The sequence below is a fragment of the Periplaneta americana genome, chromosome 13 (genome assembly GCF_040183065.1).
Source record: "Periplaneta americana isolate PAMFEO1 chromosome 13, P.americana_PAMFEO1_priV1, whole genome shotgun sequence".
In the NCBI taxonomy this organism is placed as follows: Eukaryota; Metazoa; Arthropoda; class Insecta; order Blattodea; family Blattidae; genus Periplaneta; species Periplaneta americana.
In genome coordinates this window covers 38652315-38676836 of record NC_091129.1, presented here as the reverse complement: position 1 = coordinate 38676836, position 24522 = coordinate 38652315, and the positions used below count along the sequence as shown (strand labels likewise).

Sequence of the window (24522 nt, the reverse complement as noted above, 5' to 3'; positions counted from 1 at the left end):
GTTGAACAACTTTGTATGTTGGACCTTTTTGTATGGACCTTTCGTATGATGGACCTTTTCGTATAACGGGCTTTATAATATGGTGGACCACATAGATTTTGGGCATTTTCATTTCTTGGACAAATTATATGTAGGACTTTAAATGTTGGACTATTTAGTTTGTGGACATTTTTACGTGGAACTTTTGTACTTGTGGACATTTTGTTATGGACCTTATAATCTGGAGGCATATTTAAGTATTCGCTTGGTCGTTTTCTTCGTAAATGTGCATATTAGTCCATCTTACAGACCTCTGCTGCTTCAAACACAATCGCCGTAACTATTTCTAATGTTATCGAGTAAATCTAAGAGCCTTCTTAATAGTCATATCAGCCATTCCGTGCAAACTGGGAAAATAAAGAAAAAGTTTTTTTTTTTTCAGACATGTTTGTTTATTATTAGTGTAAGACAGATATGGCTCTAAAATTGTTTTATTTTCAAAATTAATATATGATATTGACTAGATATTAGGTACTGTTTTTTTCCCAGTAGTTTGCAGCATTTACTCATTGCGAGATAAACTGTTAATGTATGTTTGAAAGGAACTATTGCTGAAGACATATTTTGAGAGTCTGCACTGTTAATCCAGAGCTCCAGGATTAAGAAACTTTTAACACTGTAGTTTTGAAACTGGGAAAATGAAGGACATTAAATCATCTACAACATCCGTGACATGGAAGAAACAATCATAAGCTATTTACCGATTATGTTTTTGTGAACTAATTGGATATCATGAGATTTGCATAGTTGTCACTTGGACACTATGTGTATTTGGGCAATAATAGCTCGATTTATCTTCAAAACACACATGGACTGTAGTTTAAGTGTTTTATTATTACCAGCTGCTATACACAACAGTACATTTCCAGATGTCAACGGACAGATACAGAGCTGCCAACCTTAAAGCCCCAAACACGCAATAAACCGTATCCTCCCAACTTTAATAGTACACCAGCCAAAATTATTGAACCCGAAACAGGTGCTTCTTATTCTGATTTTTTGGTCATCCAGAAGTTTATATTTTAATTCTTCCAGGATTCGGTATAATTTCACATATTATTTGTCATGAAAGAGGTAAAAAGGAAGCTTAAACGTATAACATTTAACACAAATGGTTACACTGAAAAATTCTTATCGGTAGTGAAAGTTTTGATACCACTCAGAAAATATTGCAAATCTAACATGAATTTACAGTTGGTAATAAACATAATTTTAACACACCGTTTGAATGTTTCAACTTGAGTTCAAATAACCGCTGCCCTAATTAGTCGATCCTATCCCGGAATCACTTCTTGAAGCATTCCTAACTTCTACTGCATAGGCGGCAGGTTGTTCTCTTTCAGCAACAATACTGCACCCGGCTAGATGTTTCTAACCTTCCTACACCACTTGGATCGCTGCTGTAAGCCATTTAGGTAGTCACACGACTATCTCCTCCAGAAATTTTGATGCATCTTCTGGATGTGTTTCCAACGAGACAGTAATAAATGCTGATGAGATTAAGTCTGCTTCAGGATAAGACATTAAAGGAGCACATAAAAAATTACCTGAACTAAGATAAGAGGGCTCATCAAAATCATTTGTTATGGACGTGACTGATCTAGAATTGAAAACTGCTTAATCTTGACATATTAAGGTTTGCAGCTCGTCCTATGTCAAATAGTTGGCTGCAATGACACGTCTCAGATGGAGTTTTATGAATTTGACTCCGGCCTCCCAGAGTCAACCGAAATGTGGAGAGTTGGAGGATGAAGTGCCAGTTGAATTCTTCCATAGCATCAAATTCTTCAAAATCCTTGGTCCCTTCTCTTGATGTAAAAAATTGATGCAACTTTCGTAGTTCGTTCTTGGCTCCTACGAAGTTTGTAGCGTTGTCACTATATATATTTGCAAATTTTCTTCGTCTAGCTGTGAATCGTCGTAAGGCGGCGATGGACAATTCTGATGTCAAGTCCCGACGAGCTCCACATGAATTGCCTTGATACTGAGGCATATAAATAATGCTATGTAGCTTTTAACATAGATCTTGCTCTTATTGAACCATTTTTATACAGTATAATAAAGTCCGGCATAATGCACTCCAGAATTTATGAATGCTCGAGATTCTGTTACCCTTGGAGTAGGTAGCCGTCCCATAAGTTGTTGGGATATCCTGGCCTTCAGTTCACCCACTTCCCTGATTAACCCGAGTTAACTGGGGTTGCTAAAGTCTGTCAAAATTTATTAACCCGAGTTAACTCGTTTGATTCCCATGTTCGCTGATAAGGATTATTATCCCGAATATATACGTTTCCATCCTTCCATTAACCTTTTCCTTACTAGATGGCTACAGAAGTTAGTGATATTGCTACATCTGGTAGTGTGTTTTGTAATTCTTCCTTGAAAGTGGAATTCTACGCTCATATAGCATTCACACACAGTAGTGAGTAGATGCTAGATAGTTTTGGCGGTTTGTGTTTGTGTTTAGTGTTTTTTTTTTGCTGTTTTGTGTAAAGATGGATCAAGTTAGTGATTCCGAAACTTTTTATCAGGAATATATTTCTGTAGAAGATTAGGAAATGAAACATCGGTATCAGAAGACGAAGTTATAGACCAACATACAGATTCAGATCAGTTGATGTCGCGTCTTTTCGACAGTGGTTTGAATAGAAGACATCTGGCACCACTTCTTCTGCACCTCCGATGTCCCCATTTCCTGAAATTTTAACATTGTTTCTGATAACGATTATTCTCATTTTTTACATTATTCATTGATAATGACTTCATCAACTTATATTCGAGGAGACGATTCGGCATGGTAATAATTGTTCACAGAATTCTGAAAATAATTCGTGGCGGCCTGCTACAGACTCTGAAGTACGTGTACTTTTGGGAATAGTGATACTGCAGAACATTATTCACAAACCTGAAGAACAGATGTACTGGTACAAATATTCAATGACTGCTAAACTATTCTTCCCAAAGCGCTATCATATAGGAGATTTGTCGATTTGAAAAATTCCTGCATTTCGCCAACGATGAGAACTGCGACCCTGAAACTCAGCCAAATGTGAAACTGAATGAAGTCTGGCCTATTTTTCGGAATCTTGAAGACAAATACACTCCCGACAGAGATGTCACCATCGAAGAGAGCCTGTTGATTTATAAGGGGCGACTAGTGTGGGTACAGTATATATCACTAAAACGAGCCAGGTTTGGGATAAAGACATATATGCTCTGTGAATCTAAGAGCGGGTACGTTTAGTCCAGTATAGTTAGACTGGGATATAACCGTTCTTGACAACGACTACAAGGATATTCCAATGTCTAGCCAAATAGTCATGATAGTCACAAAGTCTTTACTTGGCCGGGACTATTCTCTTACAACTGACAATTTTACACATGCATTTCACACACTACAGACATTTACGGGACTGTGAGAATGAGTAGGAAAGAGATGTCACCAGAAATGAAGAGAACAAAGCTGAAGAAGTGTGAAACTACGGCCTTCCCTTCTAGAGGGGCAAGAACATTACCCTCAGGTTGAAGGATAAAAAAACTGTGGTGCTTCTTAGCACAATACACAGTGCTGAGATGATCGTCATCAAGGATGATTTGAAGCCGAAAATGGTGGTCGACTATAACAACTCAATGGGAGGAGTCGACAAGGTAGACCAGCACTTATCCTGTCCCGCGAAATAGTGGGAAGCGATATTATAAATATATCTTCTTTCATTTTCTCGAGCTGGCCTTGTGGAATTCCTACGTTTTCTATACGATATCTGAAGGCAGGAAGACACCCTTAGACTATCGAATGGTGGTAATTCGTAAGATTTTCGAAAAATACACCCCGAATGTCCTATCACTCAAGGCAGGATGGCCAGGAAAATCGCCCAACCCACTCGGCTTACAGGTAGATATTCTCCAGAAGTTATTCCACGAACTCTGAAGAAGAACAATCAACCAGACAGTGTTTCATGTGTAGTATTGCGAGAGACTCAAAATACAATCAAATTCGACACAAGAGCAGATACTACTATCCGGAATGCATTGTGCCACTGTGCGTAATACCTTCCTTATGAGTCTATCACACGACAAGCAACATTTAACGCCTTGGTATTGTACCTCATAAATTAATCCATAAAAAACATAAGTTGGTAATTAGTTCAGGAGAAAATCAAAGTGGGACAACTACCAGAGCTGGAATCAAGGTGCACGAGATAAGTTTACTCTTCGTGGACACCGTGGAAAGAGTACTTAAATCCTGATTTTAGTCGAATATTCTTGAAACTGTGTTTGTTTGATGCATGCCACCAATATATGCTGCAATAAAATTCTTCTATTTTCAATGCACCAGTTCTCTTCTTTGCTTCCCTTTTAAAATTATGAACAAATCTGAGATAATGCGAGAGCACCCCTTTAAGTTTGTGTGGTAAAGAAAATCTGTGTGTAATATCCTCTTGCTCTGTGTTGTCCTTTATACTGTTCAGTAGAGTTTGCTATTCAGTTATTTGCAAAGCATAATTTTCCAGAGATGTGGATGGCCACTTGTAAGAATTACCTAGCCTTGTGGTCCATGCCAATATAAATCTGAAGATTGTATGATTCTTGTGTCTGCATCCCTTGAAGCAAGAAATGCAGTGTTTTCTACAACGACTTTCCATTGAGATGGCGTTCCAGCTAACCAAGCAAGAACCACTGTAGAATCGGACCATAAATGCATTTTGTTGATTTTTACATTCAGTACAGGAAGAGTCTTATGTAATAACTTTGCCAATAACACGGCTGGGCAAAGTTCCAATCTGAGAATTGTAACAGATTTCACCGGTGCTACCTTGTATTTAGAGCTGTAATGATATTTCTCCTCGATCGTTTACTGATCGTACGTATAGACATGCACTAGAAGCTTTCTCGGATGCATCCGCGAAGCCATGCACTTAAATATCTACTACACTGCCATGAGTTAAGACCAATCTATTTGTTTTGATGTTGCTTATGTTCTTCAGACGGGATTGTAGATTTTGCCATTCCAGCTGTACGTCATCACCAAATATCTCTTCCCAATCTACTCGTCGCTTCCATAAATTTTGTAAAACCATCTTGTGTTTTGTGACGATTGGGCTGATTAGTCCTAGAGGATCGAATATGGAATCAATAGTTGAAGCAACGTGTCGTTTCATCATGGTGTTTCCTGAACATATGGTCATGTTACGTAACTGAAACATGTCTGAAGTTGGGTGCCAAAGAAGTCCCTGAGTATTAATTCCATCCATTTCATAGAGTGTGATAATTCTGTTTCTCTCTCTTCTGGAGACACTGTCTCCAGTAAAGAAATGTGATCTGAGCTCCATCTCTTGAAATGAAATCCTGCACTCTGAAGTACTTTTATAGGTTCTGACTGCGTTGTGAAGGCTGCTTGGAGATCGCTACAACCGATAAAATCGTCCATGTATAAATCTTGATTCTAATGAATATCTCCGAGATATCTCCAGCATTTTTAAGTACTGTGTGGTTTGAAATGGTGCTGATGATGTGCCATATATTACTGTGGCCATATCATTAACACTTACTTGCTCTTCCCGGTCGGATGCAGCTTAAAATTCTCTGTAGAATTGTGTCTTCTGGATGCACCTCGATTTGGCGGTAGATTTTCCCAATGTCTGCGGTTAAGACGATAGGATGAGTTCTAAATCTCTTCGTGAGAGAATATAAGTCTTCTTGTGTGCTGGATTCTACCATCAGTATATCGTTTAGAGATGTGTCCTTCATTGTCTTACTTGATGCGTCGAACGCCACTCTAATTTTCCTCTCTTCTCCCGAGTTCTTAAAAACCGTATATTGTGGAAGATAAAATCTTTCCTTATCTTCCTCCTCTTTGTTTATTTCTATTTTTCTCGTGTCGTAACTTGTCATGAATTTACAGTATTTTTCTTGTGGTGACGGTTGCCTTTTTAAACGTCGCTTCATCTATTGCAATCTATTATATGGCTATTGAAACGATTCTCCTAAGACGCCGAGACACCGAGAAAGATGTACCACAAATCTACCGGTTTGATCTCATGTTGTTGTTACAAGATGTTTTTCACATTCTTCCTCTTCTGTTGTTATTTTTCTTTCTTTAATGTCTAATTCCCAGAACTGCTGCAGTTGTTGTTCTCATTGTAAGTTGTCCTTGTTGTAAGTCAGTAGTGATGTTAATACGATGGTCGAAATAAACTCTGCTGTTGTTTCTTGAATCCTACCGGACAATATCCACCCAAGGCTTATGTTGTGCATTGATAATGAATGAATGAATGAATGAATGAATGAATGAATGAATGAATGAATGCATAAATAAATGAATGAATGAAGTGCATTTATTGATACACAATAAATTATGCAAACTCATGTACACAAGATCCTTCGCACAAGCCCGTACGGCCATTAGTGCTATAACTATGCACAGTTTGAAACATCAAAGAAAACAAAAATAATACTACTAATAATAAAATAGTAAGACAACAGTTATTATTATTACTACCGTTATCATTAACACAATTACAACTAATCTAACTTCATACGAAATTTCACAAAAATAATAAAAATAAAATACATGTAAGATATGAAAGAAAAAACACAGTGATATATATATATATATAGCTCGCGCAAGAAACGATTACCGAAAAGCAATGGTGGCGTTGTTGTCTGTTTTGACGTGTGTATGTAGGCACGCAGAGGGGGGAGAGGTGCGAGCCGATGGAAGTACTGTCTCTTCCAAGAAGATGAACAAATGAGGATATCGCTGTGAAAATAAAGAACGTAGGAAGAAAAAAATTCGAAGCTAATTAAACGCGCAACATATGTTTACGAATGAAATAATAATGCCGTGCGATACAAGACACGTATTCACATGCAATAGAACAAACAAAAGTCGTAATGTAGCTATCACAACGAAAGACTGATTCTATCGATGTCATTTCTCTTCCGACTGTACTCTTGAATATCATTCAAGTTATCACGTGACCTTTCCTCTCGCACGCTCTTCCTTATCGCAGTGTTTGATTCGCATTCCTTCCGTCGGTATTTCGTATATATATATATATATATATATATATATATATATATATATATATATATAAACAATTCAATTCCTTATTGAAACTGCAACAAATAATCCAAATAATAAATATAAAGGTAATACATAAAAAACATACACACGCAATAAAAAACAAACAGAAAAAAAGAACAATAAATACAAAAAGAACATTATTCCCTAATTCCCTCATTCGCTCAGTATTAATACTACTCATCACAACACTAATAAGTAACGCTTCCCCTTATTTCCTCGGCTCCCTCCCCCTCGGGCAGTTCCACCATCAACTGTCGAACTTTTGCCATAAATTTTCCCACACTGTCACAATGAATAATTCTTCCTGATGTTTCCCTGCTATCTGATTTGCTACTTCGCTTAACACTGTTTGCAGGTCCCGGCTCGATATTCTTCACCAAATGCTGTCTCCGCAAACAGTTCCAACAGAATCTGTCTTTAAGGACGCAATTCTCTCTCTCCTGCATACTGCTACTTGAGAAAGCTTGGCAATTGTACAGAGAATGTGACCGTTTGCAATAACAACACCTAGGTTGCGTTTTTATCAATGCTTTACTAAATCACCTTTCTCTATCAAACTTTACTCTGTAATCGGGTAAAGGAGTAAAGCTCTTTGTTGTTTCTAGTGCCTGAGATTTGTGTTCAAGGAAAGCGGTAACTCCTTGAATGATGACATGTTTCCATCCGCGCAGCTTAATTCCAATTCTCGCCTACTGTGAGTGTCTATTTTTTCCAGTACCCATTTTAACAATACCATTTCATGTAATGGAACCTCTAAAGCTAGTACCTCCAACGCATTCATATTGTTCTTTACTTGGCTCACTACTGACCTAAATCTCCATGTGACTCCTTGTTTACTGTTGACAATATTGGCATATTATGCTTGGACGCAATAAGTTTTTCATTATTATATCTCTGATAAACCATGTCCCAAGGAATTCACAAATTTGCTTCATATATTGTCAGATTTTCTATCTGTTTATGTGGTTCTCCCTTTAGTGCAGATAGTAAATAATGAATTTTTTGAGCTTCTATTAAATCACTGTGTTGTACTATTAGACCTGCCATGTCGAAAATGCGACTCACGAGCACATTGTGGCTCGCAATGATAGCTGTGCATTTCTCTTGCTTCCTAATTTCCATAACCCCCACCCTCTCACTCACTGGAGTCAAAATCCGTTCCATTTGTATTTGTCTCTGATCTGCAAGTGGCGTATTGTCGCAATGTCTCTCTCGAAACCATGTACCTCTACAAAAACGAAAGTTTCAAGGAGGATGGGAGGACGCATTTTTTGCTACCAATATGGTGAGAATATTAAATGTATGATTTGTTCACAAGTATTAAGAGGAAAACGGTTGTATAACATAAAACGGCATTATACTACATGTTACTCATGAAATATTAAAAGATTAAATGCTGTTATTATGTTACAATGAAAGCTAGATGTAAGGACTTGACAAGTGTTGAACTTTTCAAATCTTTGCCAAAAAGAAATATCCGAAGCTTCGTTCTTTCGCTTGCTCTGTTGAAGCCATTTTCGCTAAAATTTACGTTTGTGAAAAATTATTTTCAACAAAGAAAATAGTAAAAACCTAATTCAGATTACGATTGATAGACAAATATCTTCGTGATCAACTACGACTGGCAGTAAGTGACATAATTCCTGATTTGAAACTCTGTCGCAGAGACACTCTGAAGACTCTTAATTTTAGGTTGTGATAATGTGTCCTATGTTTTCTTATTCATTTCCTTCTTCGTTACACGTACTAAACATTAGTTTGTAACCTTATACTCTATAAAATTATATTTAAGTGCTTGACATAAGGAAAGTGAAAATCCGTTAATAAGTCAGACAATTGCTTCACTTCCTCTTCGGGTGTCCGCCTCCCTCCATAGGTGCTATGCACGTTGCAGGTTACACAGTGGCTCGGCGCACGATTACATTTTCGCCACGGCTGTATTAGACTAACAAGCGTAAAAGTTTGTGAAATTTTTATGCAAGTGTCTTTCACACTGCAGGAAACACCGACTTTCGTACTGTTTTATCATTTCCAATTAATTTATCAGTAATATTTATTTCTGTAAAATTTATATTTTACAAAGCATAAAAAATTCCCAAATTACTTCTTAGTTATATAAATAAGATATATGTGGAACACTTGTTAATATGTTCTATATAAATAAAATAGATAAGAAAGCATTAAAACATATTTTCCCTGCACAAATTGCACCATACAATTGAAAAATATAATTACCATTAACAATAAATATTTTTTATTATGTAATTTGTTGATGATAAAGGAACTTTCATTTGACTGTCTAGTCACTTACTGAATGATTTATAATAAATAGACAGTGAAATAAATGTTCTTTTTTATTATCATTTATTTGCTTGTATTGACTTGTCTGTCCAATATGTTTTGTAAATTATAAAATTTGCTATAATTCTAACAGTATTGTACAGTCACTAAACTAAATTTCATAGCAAAATTAACTAAGGATCTGTAGGAAATCAATTTTGAATTTCATCAACTTATAGTATATTTACTATAACGGAGCTTATAAAATGACAGAATGTAATAAGCTATTCCAATAATTATCCCCGTTTTTTTTTACTGTAAAAAAGTTTTCGACTGAGTAAATCATAATAAATTTTAGAATAATAATTATAATAATTGGTAGAGGTATTACGCAGCATATTTTTAGAGCCATAAAATGCCTGTATGAGGAAACTAGAATTGAAAGTAATGTAGGAGGAGAAGCAAATGATATAAAGAGACACATAAATCAGGGAGTTAGAAAAGGAAGTTCATTATCGCCCGCATTATTTAATCTGTATATTGACGATGTCCCCAGAAGATGACAGGTGAAACTTAAACACAAAATATATAGAAATGAAACGGAACTTGATAAGATCCTTTTGCTGATGATCAGGTGATAATGGACAAGTTGCAGGATGCTCTGCAGGAAGCTGTATATTACATTTAATATGTTCTGAACCAAATATGAAAATATCCTTAGACAAAACCAAATTTTAGTTTGTAAAGGGTAGGATCCTATAAGTATTAAGTTTGTGATATATGGATTGAATTTAGATTAAGTTTTAAATTTTAATTATTTAGGATTTCATATGAATCTGAATACAGAAACATACTCGTATATTAATATGAAACTGCAACGATTTCAATAAATATGTGGCACAAGAACAGTAGGTGGAAAAATGAGAAGAGACAGTTTATTGAGACAAAATGATGGCAGTGCCTACAGTTCTGTATGGATCCGAATAGTAATTTTCGGACAATCATGTGATAGATTTAACAATTCTTTAACTACTGACTGAATTAGTTTATCGACATCTTCAAGGAAAAAAACTGGAATCTTGCTCAGTGGAGTACATTCTAAATGATAAGTAAATCCTAGTCATATAAATTGATTAAGAATATGAAATTTTTGATCTGGTTTCAAAAGTATGCAAGTTGATAAGCTATTTACGTCACTTTCTAGTTTTTAATAAGATTAATTTTATCGAAAAATATCTCATCTGCAAATGTCACATCAAGACACAATTGGTCTTTTGTCCATTTGTTAATATTAGTGTTCCCTCTTCCATTTGACCATTAACAATATTAATAATGTTACAATTAGCTATATGCATTTGGAGGTCAAGGAAAGATATATTATTAATAGTAAAATTGTTATGCTCTGTACCAGATTCTTCATTCTTTCCAACAACAACTATATCATCAGCAAAAGCTACAACAGAGGCTTACTATTTTCTGGTTTTAAAGAGGAACCATATTTTTCAATGATTTCTGGTTCCGAAAGTTCTTGTAACATATCATTAATGGCTATGTTAGCATTGGAGAAAGAGGAGATCCTTCATGGTAACCTTTCAGAAGATGCATACATTCAGTTTTGTTTGGACCTCATTCGACTCTGATATTATTGTTTTGTACAAGGTCAATTATAACACTTCTTAAATTTTCAGCCATATCAGTGTAAAGTAGGCAATATTTGATATGCTCACGCCCAACAGTATCATATGCTTCTGACACACCTTAGGAAGCTATAAAGCAGTTTTTTCAATGACTTAGAAGATCGTAAACAGGCATTAATTAAGAAATTGTTCATATGAATTCCAGGGAGAGAAATAAAATCTCGTTGATGAGGTGAGCATCCCATTATTATAGTGTCTCAATTGTTTGTGAAAACATTTTTCCATAATCCTTCAAAAAACAGAAAAAATAGATATCGGCCTCCAATTTTTAATTTGAAGAGGATTTCCATCTTTATATATCAAACTGTTTTCCTACATTTAAATATTTTTGGGCATTTACGAAACTACAATATTCCATTTGTTATTATATGCAATAAAGTAAATGTGTGCAACTCTTTAAGCCTTCGCACAATTATGCGATCTGGCCCTGGTGACGGGTCTACTTTAATTCTTGAAAGTGCAACGTTAATATCTGATGCCTAAATAGAAATATCTTCAAAAGAACTTTTGGCTGTAGACAATGGGAGAGGGATATTATCATTGACTTAAAAAAAAAATCACTAAAACGATTATAAATGTTATCAATCGAAATTCTGCACCTCAAATCATTTTGGTGTGGCGTTATATATCGTGCCACTTTACGTTGTTGGTTATAATTTTGAAATTGAGCAAGTTCATAGTGATATATTTTTCCGATTTTTCTCACGTTTTCTTTTGGCTAATGTCTCAGGGTTGTTAGTTGAAAGATAAGATGTAGGACAATTTCCCTCTTGAAGTTTTCTTGCTTCATAATATCTAATCGCTGGGTGTTTTGGTCCCGGTAGAGTATTAATGAATGAATGAATGTTAGCCATGATGTCCCATGTTGGGCACAGGCCTCCTGTGATGGGGTTAGAACCCCCTCGACAGGGATGGCTCAAGTGTACTCGCTTGGTGAGCCAATCCAGGCGAGCTTGTCGTGTATACTACTTTTGTTACATGGTTAATAATCCTGTTCAACTTAAACTAGTCTCCGCACTGTTCTTTGTTCATTTTTTTTCTTGCACTACACACATTATACTGATACTGGCACTTTGACAAACACTGATTGCTTTTTACACTATTTAACTGACACTTTCTCAACACTGACTTTACTATTTACAAAATTTATCTTATACTTTCACTAATATTAACTTTACTATTTACAATATCTTAACATTGATTACGTTATCTATTTACAATGATCTTCCCTAGTTCTTTCCACAAAAGGGTATTAATAGCATGCATTAAATAATTATTAAGATCATGAAGTACTTTATCAAAACTATCAAAATCATTATTATTAATAATAGTTCTAAGCTTCTATTCAAAATCTAGAATTTGTGCAGGTTTTGCTTTATTAGAAGTTTTTGGGTCTCTTTTAGCCTGATTAGGATGAAGAACATGAATTTGACTTGAGTTTTGATTCTCGACACCAATAGCGTATTTTTTTAGCAATCTTACTGCGATAGTTTTCCGGATGAGCTTTGCTAATATGGATTTTGACAGATTGAAAGAAGTTGCTACAATAAAGGCATTTGTCTTACTGTGAGATACCTGATATAGTTTGTTCCAAATCCTCATTTAGCATAATATTATCCATTTCTGTTTTGATATCTGTTATGATTATTATATTTTGTGGTAATTCCAATGATTTTCTTGTGGATTTAGAAATATTTCCCGAACTTAAAATCCCATCACGTAACATATGTAAATTGCAGTAAGAGTATAAATGAGCATTAAGAATTAATGGAGAGGTACGAATAGGGTATAACGAAGATACGTGTAAATTTGCTCTATTTGTTAATTAATACTGCAGTATGTTTGTCTCTCCTAAAGTGTTCATAGGCATTTGAATCTAGCAGACCCAGTTAACATTGACAGTCACAATTTAGATAAAATATTAATAAAATAAACATTTCCAAATATAAAATCTAAATATTAATTCTGAATATAGCAGTAATATATACGCGAAATTTCTAATTCTCACATGGGTTTACACATGTTCCCGGCTTTTCTGCATTTGTCTCTCTGTAAGAAAACGTTCATCGTTAAAATATTTATCAGAATATCGTAGTTGTTCCAGCAATAACTCCTATGTGCAAAACTTGGCATTTTTCAGTAGGAAGGAAAAACATTTATTCTTCTATGATAGTAGTGCATAGGAGATAGTGAATTATTACATTTTCGAAAGAAAGAAATATAATTACATATAGGAGATTTTATTATTTTTTTGTATCTCTATTTAAGTTATTTAATAGAACAAAAATCTGAAAATCGATAAATAGGTCACATAGGAATTATTGCCGGAACAACGACGATATGCATTACCTCAAGTTTTAAATGATATAATCAAAGTCATTAATTGTGTTGTATTCACAAATGTGTACTGTGTTGTATTCACAAATTCTGCAACCTTCCTATGTCTGAAGAGATTTCTGTATGTATATTATAAATATTGATCTGTTTGGCAGGAATTTCATTTCAGATATGCAAGAAATTTATCTAAAATAAGACAGTTCTAGATCTCTTGGATCAACATTTTCCAGATCTTTATCGTGCTCGGGAACGTTTAAAGAGCACAATACTTTTCCAAACGCCCTTCCTTATTGTTATTAACAGGGAACGGATTTATATGGACTAAAAATATATGAAATATGTAAATATATATGTAGTTATTTTTACCAAAATATGGAATTAAATATGGATTTTTACCAAAATATGGAATTAAATATGGACTTAAAATTATAAAAAAAATGACTATGTACGTTAAATATTGGTACATTTTAATCAAACTAAACAAAAAATATAATGGACGTACCTTATCTTCCAATGTTGTTTCAACAAAACACAATTTTTATTGTCTGTTACCATAACAATAGGTTACAAACATTTCTTTCAAGTGCTGAAAAGTGAATCTTCTTCTATTGTCTCTGAGGATAGATTTATACTGACTAAAAGAGCGTTCGACGTCACAAGAAGTAACTGGTACATAATTCAATTTCACAATGTCTGCTGGGGATAAGTCCAAGTTAATCTTCACTGTTGATTCACCACTCATCACAGCAACAACCTTTTGTAGTTCTTCATATCCAGGGTTTTTTGAAAGTACAGTGTCCACCTTAGCTCTTACTGCATCTGCAACTTTACCTCTACCACGATTCAGTTGTTCCACAGTACTATTTATAATTTCAAAACTTTCAGATAGTGAAAGGTGCCTATTTTGGAGACTTTTGAGCGTTTTTATGATGCATGAAAATGTATGCTGAATGTGAGCTAAGTCATTCTTCACACTTATGTCACAGGTAACTGTTTTCGCAGTATCAATTGAGACTGCATCTTCAGAGTCCAATGCAAGGAGAACATTGTTAATAGAGTCTATATGTTCGGCATAATATTCAACTGCTTCTAGCCATGTACCCCATCTAGTTAAAATTGGCTTTGGTGGCAATGGAATTTCAGGGTACATTTCTTTCAACACGTTAACTCTACTGGGAGCTTTGAGAAATACTTTTTTCACTGATGAAATCAACAAATCTACTTTAGGGAAATTGTCTCTGACCACTTCTGCCACACGATGAAATGCATGCGCCACACAAGTAAAATGAGTCAATTTAGGATATACAACAGATAATGCTTGTCCAGCTTTGACCATATAAGGGGCAGCATCGCTAATAAAGAATAACACATTATCGTACATAATACCCTTTGGCCACAGGATACCCATAGCTTCGTTGAACAGTTTAACTATAGTTTTGTTATTGCACTTTTCTAGAACATCACAATGTAAAAGAATTCGTTCAGAATATTGTTCACTTAACAAACCGATAACTACATTACCAACAAGTCTACCTTCTTTGTCGGGAGTCTCATCAATGGAAACCCAAATTGAACTATCTTTAATTTCATCTCTTATCTTCTGTATTGTCTCATCGTAGATGGATGGAGCATACGTCTTCCTAAGTGTTGACTCATCCGGGATTGTATGTTGAGTATATTTTTCAAGGAATTCCCTGAAGACCTTATTCTTTAGTTTGTAGAGAGGAATATCAGCAGAGATGAGAGAACGGCACAGGTCGATGTTAAACTCAGATCTTACATTCGATGTTGTTGGTTGTGTTAAAAACAATTGTCTCTGCTTGGAATTTAGTTGTTTGTTGGCCTGATGTTTACTAGTTGTAATGTGTTGTTGCACCAGGAACTTTTGTGTAGATGATACTGCACACTGACACAAATTACAAAATAATATTTTATTGTCAGTTGATAAACCATCTTCTTTAAATTCTGAAATGTAACTTGTTAGTTTTGATTTTAAATTGACTGAATGACGTACTTTTGGCATATTTACCGTCTTTATAGTATGATTTACAAAACTGAACCTATGTGTACTCTGACTGGCATTTAACTGTTGAGCTGCACAACTGAAGTCTGTTAAAAATTTTAAATTAAATTAATACAGTTTTGTAACTTACTTTCCCATTGTTGATAGGACTGCTAATTTTCAAATAACTCTGATGTTAAAGGGATTACTGAACATGTGTTTAAATCTCTATTGTTGAAATGTATTTTTAAAAGTTAATGGAATTTTGTTTTGTTTTATTGTTAAACCTAATATAATATGGACTGTTTTATATGAAATATGGAAAATATATGGAAATTAACGAAAATATGTACTAAACTCTAAAATATGGAAAAATATGGAAAATAAAAGTAGGATTTTTCAACCCTACACATTGTGAAACATAAAGATAATGCAAAATATAAATTATATTAGCTTTATAAGTAAATATGTATTTACATATAAATCCTTTCCCTGGTTATTAATATTAAACAAGGGATTTACTACAATCTCTGGCATTACGAATTACGATTATATAGTGATTAATTCACGTTATAATACAATTGTATTGCAAATACGTGTAATGATCTCACGGAATTTTTTAACGAAAATTTTGATATTAGATTTCCTTAGGTTTCTAGAAAATCTGACGTAAAGTTGAAGCAGGACCATCGCAATGAGTCATCAAGACGCATTTCAGTTACTCATGATTAGACTTCGTTGAATTGCCACACGCAGCATGCAATCAGGTTGCCGATGTGAGCGACCGCCCGGTCTCGTAATATAAGCAGTTCATGTTAAGAGTTGTGACCGGTCCAAATAGATAGAGCAGCTACAGCAAATGAATACCTATGTAAGCACTTGTTTTTGCATTACTGTGGTTGAAATAGTCAAAGCTTAACATTTGTTCAGTGCAGACAAGAATTCAATCAAACATACTACAATGAGAGTGTTGCCGTTCCAAATAATTGCCCCTGGAATACCCTTACCCCCGCAGCCAGTCTTGACCTGTTGTGAAACGTGGTTGGATGCTGTTAATTATTATGCAGAACATTGCGGCAAAATAATGGCTCGGTAATTGATGCACTGGATAGCACAAACAGTTCTGCTGTTGCAGCTGTAAAATCATTGCATTCTGAACAGCTATTGGAAGATATTCTGTTCATTGATTCTAATTTTAAAATCGTGTCCAAAAGCATCATCCTGTTAGAATCGTCTAAATTACAACTCTCAGAAGCCCTTAATAAAGTGGATAAAGTATCACAATCCGTTATCCAAAATAACAATTCACTAATTTCAGAAAAAGTGAAATGTAAGTTGAGAAACATTATTGCTAAAAATTCTGCCTATTCACAACTTCGTATTATAAAATAATGATACACTATCAGGTCACGACAAGACGTCTGAAGTTGGTGTACTAAAAAGTAGTGACTTTCCACTCTTCAAATATGCACCTTCTACATCGTGTGATGTTGAAGTACATTTATTCAATATAAAAACTGTTTAAGTGACCATCGGAGGAGGTTCACTTTGCAGTCGCTCAAAATGTACGTAACTCTTTACTGCAATGCACATATTCAAGGATGATGTGAGTATCTTACATTAAATTTTAAGAGTTAATATATCTCACTATAAAATAATTGTGTATTTACATGTTTAGACATTTCCTACTTCAATGATCATTCATTATATTTCTTGAATGCAGGATACAGGTTTTATTGTAACCGCAGTATACTGCTCTGTGTTTACATTAGAGGCATACTCCATCCGTTACACGCCCCTTTCTCATACAGTTTATACCGCGTGCGTAGTAAACCTTACGATTCTCGTGGCAATTCCACGAAGTCTACTCATATTCATGTCTTATTTTTTCTTATCTTCATAAATGGAAGCAATGCTTCAGAAAAGGTTAGCCCTGTAGCATAGACTTTGGCAGCAACAAGTTAAGATAATGGACCACTGCTTGCTGGACCGCATCCTATGGCTGTGTAAACTGCTAAACTGCATGCTCAATAAAAGTTATATTGCTGCTAAGTGGCAGATAGTACACACCGCTTAACGTCCTAAAATGTACGCATATTCTGATTGATAGCATTAATAGCGTTGTGCACTACCTAGTACCTACTCGCACATAAACGTCGATTCAGTAGACAGTGTAGCAGCCATAGTATGCGATTCAGCAGGAAGTGTAATGGACACTTATTCCGGTTCACTACCTTCCTGAAATTGTTGTCTGTCGAATGGAATTTCAGAATAAGGTCTTCTTTGAAAACTATGATTTCTAGTTTACCAACTTGGAGCTCGCCGCTGGACTTTTCAAATAAGAATCGTGCTGTGGTAGATAAAGTCTGGTAATAAGTGAAGATGTTGGTAGATGCAGAATATAGACGCGCCTTCTTGAGCCTGGGAGCATTTTTAAAGATTCTATAAGGTCATCACTAAGAAAGGAACCGTCCCAGGTCGTGTAGCTTCAATTTAATGAAAATGCATTTTTAAGCTAATTTTCGTTCATTAGGAAACGTGATGATAGTCGTTCATTTCACTTTTTTCTCGTTTACGAAATGTAACGTTATGAAAATCCATGCTACATATGCCGCTTCTTGCTCGCACTCCGATCCCCATAGTTCCGCGACACCGAATCACAGCTCTAGCATTAATGCTGTAGTCCAGTGGTTCCCAACTCAGAGCACTGTGTCGTCATCAAGCCTTGCCCGCTCGCCCGCGGAAAGTCGTAACAGGGCAGGTAAGACGTTCAGCGGCGGGACTACAATATGAATTTACTGCATAGGTTTATGATTGTTTTCTGATGAAAAAAGATATGGGCTGAAATAACTAAATAAACTATCTTAAGCAATTTGAAAAAAAAAAAAAAAAAAAAAAAAAAAAAAAAAAAAAGAACATCGTAGCCTATTTTCAGTTCAACAAAGTTAGAAGTTAATAAATTTATAATTACTTTCAGAAATGTAATACACATTTCATGTTAATTATTCGGGTAATGCATGACAATTACTGTAAATGTGTAAACTGCTTCTGTTAAGGAAAATGTTGAACAAAACGCATAAAAACCCTAGGAATAGTAATGAAAAAATTTAACTCCATTCAGTCCATTCAACACTGGCATTAGTAGGCCTACTGATTTTTCGGGATTTGTTTAATTCTCTTTTCCCTCAGCATTTTCTCAACATTTTGAACTATTGTTTGTATAGTGCATAATGTGACAGCACATTTTTAGTTGTGATCCGATATTTGGCATCCATGACATGGCTTGTTTATCTTCATCACCTTAAAAAATTACTGTTCGCACAGATAAGTGAATCCGAAAATGGATGTCTGTACAATCGGGGAAATCTAAGGCATGGAAAGTTCATATAAAAGTCAGATAACTTCTTTTGTTTTGATATTTGTCCTTCAATTCACTATCGTAAAGTAAGTCAATAAGTTCTAATTACAAATAATAATCTAAAATCTAATTGAAAATTTTCCTAGTCTTAAAATCTCGAATCAAATTCCTGGCGCAGATCGTCATAATGTGTGAATATATTCTTCGAAATCCAAAGTCTTAAGGGTATATGTACGTGAACGACCACAAATATCAGAAAATGCAGGCTCTAAATTTCTAAAATTTTATAAGGAAATGAATTCACAATTGCACAAAAATTACAAAACTATCACAACATGACTTATTAGAATTTAAATATCTGATAAAAGTATAAAAAAGTTACTAATAATATTTTTTTATAATTCACTTTTTACTTTAAATTAAATTTTCCAAAATTTGAAAATTTTCACACATATAATTTCATAACTCCACGACAATTAGAGATAGAATTCTGAAATTTTGTACGCTGATTTAACATGCATTTATACAAAAGGTAGACTACAATAATGCCCATTTCTTCGAAAGTAGAAAAATTAGTTCACAAAACATTATGTAAATTTTAATATATTTTATATAGGACAAATAAAAAATTAATTGTATTAAAATGAACAACTGTACATGTCTGAGAGTAGTCTACTTTTCAGAAATAAGTGTTTATTACATGCAGGAAAAATATTTAAAATGTCAGAGAGATCATAACAATGTTATGATTATATGGTTATCAAAAAATGATGTAACTGCAGAATTCTTTTTCATACTTTGATAAAACTGGTTTGAAAAATACTATTAGTAACCTTTTTATACTTTTATCAGATATTTAATTCTAATAAGTCTTGTTGTTGTACCTTGTAATTTTTGTCCAATTGTGAGTTCATTCTCTTATAAAATTTTAGAAATTTAGAGCCTGCATTTTCTGATAATATTTGTGGTCGTTCACGTACATATACCCTTAAGAAACTAGTATGCCTATATCGTTGTTAATTTTGAAAAATGTGCTGTAGCTTATCCTTTTAGTTAAGCTAACGTTCCATTATTAGAAGTGGTTTCATATTAAACGCCTTCACTCTGTCATATAACAGTGTAATAATCTTGTTGATACCTTGTAGAAAACAATTTAAAGCATTCAGATAATTCCACTAAGAAGGCAAGTTCACAAATACATTTTTTCATTTTTCACTTATGATACAGACTTTTCTTCTTTCCCCGTGAACGATGATGTTTCCTCCCTCAGTTCAAAGAACCTATTCAATAATTTGCCATGACTTAGTCACCGCATTTTACTATAATATAACAGATCGCCATACTCGCTACTGGATTCATCAAGAAAAACATAAATTGACAATGAGCGAGACTTTTTGATATAATTGTGTTGGTGGTTTTTCCAACTGGGCTACTTCTATAACACCATTTTGATTTGTTTTGCACATGAATTCTGTTGGTGTATAATGCAGTGAATAGAAATAACTTCATGGTATACATTAATGCTTTTCACTTCGTCCCCTAGATTCCTTATTACACCCGTTTTACTTCCAACTATGGAAGGAGCAACATTGGTTGCCAAGGATATAAGTTTATTCCAAGGAAGTCCAAAATAATTTCTACAGCCTCTACATGAGAATATCGGAACCAGTAGTAGTATCCTTTATGAGAACAATATATAAGAGCTCTCCTTAATCTGAAGGTTTTAAATACCGCCTCTTACAAAAATCACCAGTTGGGGATTATCGCTTACATAAGTATTTTCATCTACTGCGAAAGAACAACAAATGACAGACCGACAAATAATTACTAATTGCACCTGAACGTCCTCGGCTAGACCTCGGATGGGATGCATCGCGGTGGAAGGAGACAAACTAATAGATTCAAACTCCTACACTTGAGAAAAGTTCTTCAGTTGTAATTAAACATTCTTCAAATTTTCAATCTTTAAAAGGTTTATAATATCGTACTATTACAAGTGAAATTTCATAACTGAGTCGCACAGCCGATTCACTAACATTGTGATCTTAAATAGCTTCTATCTCATTTTCCTTCAATTGTTGAATTAATGCTACACGCTCTTCTCTTCGTATCTGCCATATTCGTTACTGTGAGTTGTATAATGCTTCTGTAAATTGTATTTCTTCAGTGTGGCCTACGTTTTGAAGTGTTTTCTGCTCCTCACAGCTCTTATTTGAATGGATGTAAAATGAACTTGCTGACGTGCACATGACCTATAATGCAGAAAGAAGAGTGTACTGTGAATGGTTTTCTGGCAGACACATCCCATGTCGAGCAACGTTTAGTTCGCATCAACCGACGTTTACGAGACAGAGGCCCATTTCTAGCCAACATATATATTGTTACTCGCAGGCGATGGGTACGAGAATCACCCACTGCTTGGCCCCCACGATCGCCACACCTCACCCCTGTGGAATTCATCGTCTGAGGATACATGAAAACTTGGTCTACTTCGATCTTATTGAACCGTAATCGCAACTTACCTTCAGTATTTCAGCACTTTCGCATTAATCCAAGAAACAGTTGGAATATTAGAGCGAAACCCCCAGTCCCTAATTCGAAGGTGTCAGCTGTGTGCAAACGCTCAATCTCGCACTTTTAAGCACTTAAGCACTCTGAATTGTAAGTTAATGAATTTATTGCTTTACTTCACGAAAGCGACTTTGTTTCATTTTCATTTTGGCATATAAATCATATATACTCCATGTCATAAATCCGTAGAGTTAGTCTGGGAATTTGGGTGGAGAGGAAGAGATACAAATGGGAGGAGTCTAGCATTGCGAGAATGTGTTTCAGACAGCATCGGCTCGAGGCCGCTGAGGGGTAAGATGCGCTTGGCAGGTACTACCGTATCAACAGGAAGTGTGATATCTTAACTGCAGTTGAGTTCAGAAAGAAATGATCCCCTCTCTGCAGTCGCTCACTCCCTTCAAACAATGGCTTCCCGCAGAGTGGTTATTGGAGTGGTGGTCTCCTCCACTCACCACTTGCGTAGAGGATTTCTTTCCTATATTCTAGAGCAGTGGTCGTCAGCACAGAGCACTTTGGGAGTATAGAATAAAACATTCAACCCATTTCCGGAGAGTGATTTCCTGACTTAAACTGTTTGTTTTGGTGGTACTATTGCACATCATAAGGTTTTGTAACAATTTTTGTTACACCCATTTTGTGTGTGTATATATAACAAATTAAAATTAAACTATGGTTTATTTAACGACGTTCGCAACTGCAGAGGTTATACCAGCGTCGCCGGTATGCCGGAATTTTGGCCCCACAGGAGTTCTTTTACATACCATTAAATCTATTGACATAAGCGTTTCGCATTTAAGCACACTTAAATGCCATCGTCCTGGACCGGGATCGAAACCGCTACCTCTAGCACAAAAGGCCAGCGCTATACCGACTACGCTACCGAGGCCGACCTGTTTATATATATATATATATATATATATATATATATATATATATATATATATATAGACATACATACATATGCGCCGTTCAGAGGAGAAGTGGTGTAAGTCAATTTTGACTTACACCACCTCTGCTCTGAACGGCTCATATAAAACTAGGCTAATGATTCGGTCGTTATTATACAAATTTAAATGACATGAATATATATTTTGCCTGTAAATGTATATACGAAGAACAGAGAGATTGAGAGAGAAAAAAAAAAACAAAGAGAAAATAGGAATTGTATTTTGTACATTATTTATTTGAGCCGTTCAGAGCAAAAGTGGTGTAAGTCAAATTTGACTTACACCACTTCTGCTCTGAAATATGAATAATTGAACATCCTAAATCTTACTTAAAGATTAACAACGAAAGCAACTCTGAGCAAACATGTCAATATAATAACTAAATAATCATAGTTTACATTAAAGACATTTATAAGAGGCAGAAATCACACGGTGCACAGATGTGATCAAACTTTAATCTGATGCGATTGCATTTTCTTTGTCTTTAGGGAGTTTACATGAGGCCCGATTAGAACGCTGGTTGATACGCTGCAAGAACAGCATGGAGAGAACCAAACAGTCCATAGACATGTACTACACACTCAAGTCTCTATTGCCTGAAATGATGTCGGACTGGAACATGCAGAGCAAGTGGTTTAAAACCATTAGTATGTTGACGTAAGTGGACAGCTAATTTTGTTATATATAAATGCAATGTTTATTTCTTAATATACAAACCGTGCCACTTGTATTTCATTTTTATGAGACTGTTGATGATCACATATCACTACAGTAATAACACTGACATTTAAAGTAGGTACTAGAAAATTTACAAGTTACTAGAGCCTACGTTACAGCAAAGAAAAGAGATGTTCCTCAATTTCTCAAGTTTAGGTGATACGATAAATTATGACGAAGTCAAAATTATATTTTCAAATGTTCAGAGAAATGCACATTTTCAGCAGTAACGGACCGAAACAATTTGGTTCTTCACATGCTTTCTGTCTCTCTGTCTTTGGACAGCTATTTCTTACAGATTTGCATACACATACTAGGGCCAAAAAATTGATTTTGAACTCTGCTTATAGTAATTTCATTGAACTTTAATTTTCAGATCTGTGAAAACAGTTTTAAGATATCTATAGATATTATACATGAAACTGACCAATTTATGCATTAAAATATCCTGTCATGGAAACATAATACCAGCCATCAATCTACAAGTTTATCCCTAATTTTCTGAAAGCTGTATTATTTCTCAAAATTCTTCAAATCGTATCTTCCATAATTTTTTTAAGATAATAAGATGAAATTTTACATATCACTTTATCTTAGATCAGCAGACTATGGCCTAATCTTTTACTTATTGGATAAGAAGAATTTGAAATTTTATTTAAATTTAAATAATAGCCTATATGAAAACGTTTGCTTCTCTTTGCATTGCACAGATACTAATCACTGTGCTTGAGCTTCTTAATACGAATGTTATTATTATCATTACTATTATTATTATTATTATTATTATTATTATTATTATTAATAAAAAGACAGGAGTATTTTTTTTAAATAGCTGTTTAGTACAGGCCCAGATACAAAATTTGGACCGCCTGAATTTTCCAAGTTCCAGTTATAACATACTTCGCATGCTCAGTGTTTACTCACATGACCCAAATTTTGTTTTTGGTTCTGTACAAACTGGGAAATACAAATTCTGATGATTCACAATTCTAAAAACATTTTATATATTCAATTTTTTCCCTTTTCAATCAAAAATAAATTTTCAGACGTTAAGCATATAAAATGTCATAAAAATTAGACTTAAGGATAATAAAGAAATCAAAGTAATGAGGCATCAATTTTTAATGATGAAAGGTGTATGTAACCCCTGAACTATTAATAAAACTTTTTCAATGTGGTTATTTCAGAGGTAGTTCCAGTTCTTTGCAAATTGCTTGTATACCTATTTTTAAACGAAATGGTAATATTGTTAAGCGCCTTTGATATTTGAATTGTATGCGACTGAGCTGTTGAAATGGACATAATTTTGTAACTTGTCAATACGCTAATTTGTGTTAATTAATGGCGAAAGTTAATCATTTTATACTGTCTTTAATAACACTAGTCAACAAGGTTTTTGTCACAAGGGTGAAAATGGACATTTTAGATCAATGTTTGTGTGCTGATAGTGATCTAAACTTGAACATTTTCTATCACGCACCATTTAA

At 34.7% G+C, this 24522-nt stretch overlaps 1 protein-coding gene across 2 annotated transcripts in view; it reads left to right on the top strand.

Annotated features, from left to right (window-relative positions):
* Window positions 1-24522, top strand: part of LOC138711812 (alpha-tocopherol transfer protein-like) — a 131897-nt gene that overhangs the window by 19827 nt on the left and 87548 nt on the right. For both annotated transcript variants that reach the window (XM_069843064.1, XM_069843063.1), the window contains exon 3: window positions 22807-22975. In XM_069843064.1, the coding sequence (XP_069699165.1) occupies window positions 22807-22975 (169 nt within the window). The remainder of the gene's footprint in view (window positions 1-22806; window positions 22976-24522) is intronic.